The sequence below is a fragment of the Halichoerus grypus genome, chromosome 11 (genome assembly GCF_964656455.1).
Source record: "Halichoerus grypus chromosome 11, mHalGry1.hap1.1, whole genome shotgun sequence".
Lineage (NCBI taxonomy): Eukaryota > Metazoa > Chordata > Mammalia > Carnivora > Phocidae > Halichoerus > Halichoerus grypus.
In genome coordinates, this window is record NC_135722.1 from 31720607 (window position 1) to 31726994 (window position 6388).

Sequence of the window (6388 nt, forward strand, 5' to 3'; positions counted from 1 at the left end):
TTTCTTATCAAGAAGATTTTAATAATGATCCTCTGAAAAATGTCCCAAGGAAATTTGAGCATACAACCCATTTAGAGTGATTTCATATCTTTGGTGGTTTTCATGGACATTTTTATTACTTGCTAAAATAGTTTATAATCTAAGTTTCAAGGCTTCTCTCAGAAAGCTTTGAGCCTATTTCCTTAGCAGAGTTATAAACAAGAATTTAAAAGGCAATGAAAACTATGTGAACTATGGAACAGCCTCTCCGTGCTGCCTTTCATAACATACCTACACCAGCAGGCTTCTGCCGGCTTCTAGAAGTGTGGCTTTGGTGGTTGCAAAGGCTAACATGGCCTGGTGTCCTTTATCAACAGACTCTAGATAGACAGATACCTATGGAATGTTTCAAAGTAGGTATACGGAAATTTTCACATGGTCAGATTGGGAGAGTGAGGAGTAGTGGTATTTAACAATGCATCACACAGAGAAAGACTCAGCGAGAAATTCGGTAAACACAGGAGCCACTCAGCTTCTGATGGACAGAGATCAGACATCTGAATTGCTGTAGGAAGTCAGTTGACAGGCCTATAGGGACAGCATGTGCAGTAGACAGCTGGTGGCCCCAGGGGACCCCTACCCTCCACAGTCTTCTTTAATTTGATCTATACTCCACTAGATAACCATCAGTTTAAAAAGGGAGAATATAGTGAAGTATGTAAGACATCACACAGTTCTCACCTTGGGAAAATTCCCTAGGCTTTCTGGGCCTCAGTTACCAAACTAACCATAATAGTAAGTAACATTGATTGAGGATTCACTCTGTGTCAGGTACTGTTCGAAGCACTTGGCATGGAATAATTCCTTTTCTGTGATACTTCCCTCACAGTTTGTTGCTAGAATTAAGGCAAAGTAGTTCAGGCAAAGTTCTTAGCACAGGCCCTGAGTTCTCAAAAAAGTTAGCTGTTTTGTTGTTATAACTAACTGAAACTTGGGGTGCCTGGGTGGCTCAGTCGGTTAAGTATCTGCCTTTGGCTCAGGTCATGATCCCAGGGTCCTGGGATGGAGCCCCACATCAAGCCCTGCATCAGGCTCCAGGTTCAGTGGGGAGTCTACTTCTTCTGCCTCTTCCCCTACCCCCGGCTTGTGCTCTCTCTCTCTCTCTCTCTCTCACTCTCTTTCAAATAAATAAATAAAATCTTAAAAAAAAAAAGAACTAACTGAAAATTATAGCAATAACAAAAATGTCTCTTACTCAAATAAAACTCCAAGAGGCTTTTTAAAACTCTTAGTTAGATTAAGTCCCAAGGCTTTGTGAATCCCAGAATTACCCACAACCTAATTCCATACCTGATGCATGTTAAGTGATTGGTATTTATAAAAATAATGCATATCCTAAAATGTATGGATATTTTTGTCAGATTTCTCAGGGAAGAAAGTATGTAGTTTTCTTCAGATTCTCAAAATATTATTTCATGGTCTGAGAAATAAAGAAGCACTATTGAAAAGAATTTTTCACCTGGCAAGCAAGGAGGTCCCAATAAGCATAACAAGGAAGTGGGGAGGAAAGAACTGAGTGGGTCTGTTTCTCCCCATAAGAGGATTTGGAAAAGCTTTGTGATGTTAGCCTCTGGGTTGGTATCTAGGACGGCTCACTAGCCCCCCCCCCCCCCCCCGAAATTCTCATTTGCCCTCTAGGGCCATTTACATAAGATTCTGTGGGATTCCTGGCTGTACCTCTAGCCTTGAATGGATGATTCAAAGTCAGATAATTTCGTTCTGGTTTTGCAGGATTCATAGAATGTTCGCCCTAGAAAGAACCTCATACACAATCTGTTTCAGGGTTTTCAAATTTGTAGCAGATGCACCACTGGTCCTCTTTCTGCACCCATGGAAGGCATCTCTAACTGGGGACAGCCCTCTTTACATCTTTAAAAGGTGCCTTATAAATCCTTCCTAGCCTAATAGTGTATGCAGCCATTATGGATTGATTGAAATTAGCATGCACAGGGAAGCCAGTTTTCTAGCTGCGTCATGTGCTTAATATTCTCCTATTACAGATGGGAAAATTGAAGAGGTGACATTTAATATGTCCATGGATTAGACTTCAGTCCTGTGAAGTGAGTGATAGGAAAATTTTGAGATATTAAGTGTTGTGACTACAAACTATAATCATTTAAGTGCCAAATATCATCTCCTTTGCCTCTGCTGTTTTTCCCTCATCTTTCTTTTTTTTTTTTTAATTTTTTTATTGTTATGTTAATCCCCATACATTACATCATTAGTTTTAGATATAGTGTTCCATGATTCATTGTTTGTGCATAACACCCAGTGCTCCATGCAGAACGTGCTTCCCTCATCTTTCATAGAATAAAGAAGGAAACCCTTTTCAACAATCATTTACCTTCCCCCCACACACCAGTATCGAGGCAGCTAAGAAATTACAAACAATTATTTTAAGTATTATTCCATGTGTTGTTCTTTTATATTTTAAACAATGAGGTTTATGCAAAGGTTTGGGCCTCAGCATCCTTGCAAGGAGCAATGTGGGAAAGTTCTGTACTGTAAGAGACCAGGAGCTGTTACAACAAGGGTCAGCCACTTTCTGGGCCTCAGTTTCCCCTAAAGTAATAGGAGGATATACTGGACACATCATAGGAATAGAAAACTAGATTCTTTGTGCATGGGAGAGAAAAAAATGCTTCACTGTTGAAGAGTAGATTATGAACATTTATTTATTTTCCTCTGTGTGTGTGTGTGTGTGTGTGTGTGTGAAAGAAAAACATATTTAAGGTGAGAGTGAGGGGCTGGGGGAAGACATGAAATAAAGTGAATTTCCACCTTTTGAAATCATTAGTCAATAACATAGACCTGGCTTCAAAATTATTAAACATCATTATAGTTCTTATAACTTAGAATGGAACCCTCCGTCTGCATTATGAGGGCATATAACTTAACAAGCCTTGTCATAAGATTTTCCAGTTGTTTCTATGGGAAAAACTGGGGAAAATGGAGTTTTTAGGCAGACCAGCAGAGATCAACTTCTGGCTAGACCTAGATTTTTTCTTTTGAGGATGATAAGGGTGGCCAGGGAAGAGAGGATTGCCAAATACATAGCCATCCCTCTGCCTTCTTTATCATATACTCTGAGTAAACTGGCTTAAATCCCACCCTTCTCTTTCCTCTTGCACTGTACTTCTCTTTGCAATATGAAAGTTATGGATATCAATTAGAAAATAAGCCAGTATTATACGAGAACATATTTATTGGCTGAATAATAAAACTTAGTGAAGGAGTTATTAAAATTAGAATCCCCCCCCCCCCACTTGAAGTACAAGTTTCCAATATGCAAACAGAAGCAAAACCCCCAAACCCAGAACGAATACATTGGTAACCTACATCATCGGCATTCAGGGGTGTGTTCAATCTATCTACTTTTTTGTAATGGACTGCAGCTCTGAGGACACAGGCATACAATGAGAGACACAACAAATCAGCTTAGCAACATGAGTGTGTACCAACCACAAAGCTTGGACTTCTTAAATGTGGCCACTTCAGCTTACACTCACAGAGGCACCTTGGACATCTCCCTGCAGAGGACGATTTGCATATTTCTAGGCAATACTCTTACGAAAAAACAAAAAAAAAACCCCGAAAAACAAACAAAAAACCCCCAAAACTAAAAACAAAACCTTGGAGACCATGGTTAATAAATAAGAGAGAAAAGGAGAAGAAGAAACTGGCGACTTCCATCTGCTGGCAGGCAGGCTGAGCAGCACCTGGGACCTCATCTGAAAAACAGACAACTGACAACTTTCAGAGTCCAAGAGCCAAGGCTGAAGGCGAAAGGGAACTCTGCACTATCCTCTCTGAGTATTTTCCCATAATCTCCAGGGTGGGGAAATGTAATCGCTCCCTACTGCATAAACTGTGTCCTTCTAGACATGGCTGAAACAGGTGTCTCTGCAGAGTTATAAAGTCCTCTAGGGAAGGCAGGAGGCATGGCCATAAGTTGTTCTTTCCAAGTAACAAATCAATAGCAATTCCATAAATAATGTACAGAAACGAAACAACTCGACTCTCACTTATTTCCTTTAAAGTTCACTTCAGATCATTCTCCAAGTGCAAATCCAGATATAAAAAATAAGAAGTATAAGGGAAATGTTAGCCCTGTCTTCTGCCCCCACCCTCCACAACGGGGCTGACTTGATGCCCTCTCCCTGCCAGTGTGCCCTTTCACCTACACTTTAAGATAATCATTTTTCAGCCGACCTAGCCGGGTCCCATGGCTCCTGATGGTGAGGGCCAGCAGCTCGTATTTGTCCCTGAGCCCCATGGAGATGTCAAGCGTTTCCTTCAGCAGGGACCTGGTGTGGACCAGCATCCCCAAGAAGTCCTCGTTGAGTCTGCTCTCTTGCCTGCTGTCCTGTTCCTGGCCCTGCTTAAACTTGCTTTCCAGCTCAGTGAGAGACTTGTCCGAGTTGGAGTAGGCATCCCCGATCTGGTGGGACTCCCGCCGCAGGTACTTGCCATAGCTCTCTTCCCCGTCCAGGTCGTAGGAGATGCTCTTACTGATGCCCTCCAGGACACGCCCAGCATCCTCCACCTGGCGGCCCAGCACGGTGAACTCTTCCCGGAGGGTGAGGCTCAGCAGACTGCTGGCCTGGCTCCCCTCCCCCTGGGAGCAGCGCCGGTGGTCACTCACCCTGAACAGCAACTGGCACTTCTCAGGGTCATCATTCTCTTCATAGTCCCCGTCGGGCACGAAGTAGTGGTGCAGAGTCCCATTGGACATCTCCGGGTAGAGAGGGCCATCGAAGTAGCCCTGACACAGGCGGCAGAAGAAACCTATCCAGAGGAACTTCAGGAACACCATCCTGGAGAGTCAGGATGACCGGGGACCCCTGGAGAAGACAGTTCGCCCGGGCACGAAGAAGGGGGTCCCCCTGGGAGTCAGTGCCTCCCCAAGACGGCGACAGCCTCAGTCCCCGCCGGCTTGCTGCACCCTGGCCCCCCCTCCCCAGCAGGCTTCATGTGGCTGTGTCACGGGCGCCTGGGTAGCACGGCCACACAGCGCAGGATGCACGCAGGCTCTGGCTCCCGCGCTCCGGGCTGGAACTCAGCCGGCTCCTTCCCGGCGGCCGCGGCGGCGGCGGGATCACCGGCAGGAGAGGGAACCCCTCCTCCAGGGCTCGGTTGCCCCACTCTCTGTCGGAGTTCCCCCTTGCTCCTGAGAGATGGAGCCTGTAGCTGGAGAGAGAGGCTCTTGCGCTCTGATACGATTTCAACTTCTGGACTGGGTGGGAATGTGGAGCTTTTCCTTTGGCTAATGATATCCTGAGGATCTCTCTGCTCTCAAATTACAGCTGGTTTCGTCACTTGGAAGCCAGGGAACAAGTTTGGAAAGAAACCTCTCATCAGGTCTCTGCTATTAAAGGTACAGGATCCTTTTTTTTTTTTTTTTTTAAGACTGGAAGGGGGACCTTGCAAAATAGAATTTAGCTTGAAGGAGGAAATAAGAACAGGGTAAACAGGATGCTCACAACAGAAAGACTGATGTGCTGTTAACATACTGGAGGGAAGAGTGATTACTCTGGAGAAATACTACTTCACATTTGAAGTAAGTACCAGTTCGATTGGATTTGTTAAGTATGTCTATATTTATCATTAAAAAGTTTGTGACTTCGAAGGCAAATTTGTAGTGTAAGACATGGCAATTTTGTTTGGAAATGGTTAGTTAATTAAAAATGTTAATAACAATACATTGAAAGCAATAGCAATATAGAAAACTGATTAATGCATGGTTGCTGGTATGTACAGGAACAAAAGCTGAAAATGGAATTTTGCCAGTTTAATAAGTAAGTGGACAACTGAGATAATTGTTTAATCCTATGCAAAACCATCCGTGCTGAGCTTCGGCAATGCATCTTTAGCCTGACACCTTTGCAGCTATTGTCTCTTTTGAGATACTTAAAAGTTTTTGAAGAATGTAGGGCTGGGACTATTATCTGGAGAAACCAAGGGACACGATGAGAAACAAATTGTTTGTAGTCACAAAGTTAGGCTGTGGTGGAGCCCGCACGGGGTCTTTTCATTTAATTTAGAAAAACAAAGTTTTTTGGTTTTTGGTTTTTGTTTTTACCAGGCCTTTTTAGTTTCTGATCTATGAGTTAATTAACAAATTGCCATCCATCGGGCCAACTCATTTGTCCAAGAAATGTTTACTGAGCACTTACTATATGCTAGAGTCTATTTTAGATACCGTTACCAGAGCTGTGGAAAAAATGGAGACGAATACTTGCCCTCTTGGAGCTTACATTCTAGGAAATTGAGAGAAAATTAAACTAATATAAATAAAGAAGATACATTGCATGTTGACAGTGAGAGGGTTGGAGAAAAGACGGGGAAA

The 6388-nt window shown here is 43.3% G+C and overlaps 1 protein-coding gene across 1 annotated transcript; it reads right to left on the bottom strand.

Moving 5' to 3' along the window:
* Positions 1-3226: 3226 nt before the first annotated feature.
* Positions 3227-5422, bottom strand: FIBIN (fin bud initiation factor homolog). Its single transcript, XM_036100908.2, has one exon. It carries the CDS (start codon positions 4853-4855, stop codon positions 4220-4222), a length of 636 nt encoding a protein of 211 aa, XP_035956801.2. The 5' UTR covers positions 4856-5422; the 3' UTR covers positions 3227-4219.
* Positions 5423-6388: the final 966 nt, after the last annotated feature.

Excerpts from the sequence above, each read along its gene's own strand:
- FIBIN (XM_036100908.2), bottom strand. The coding sequence starts at position 4,855 with ATGGTGTTCCTGAAGTTCCTCTGGATAGGTTTCTTCTGCCGCCTGTGT.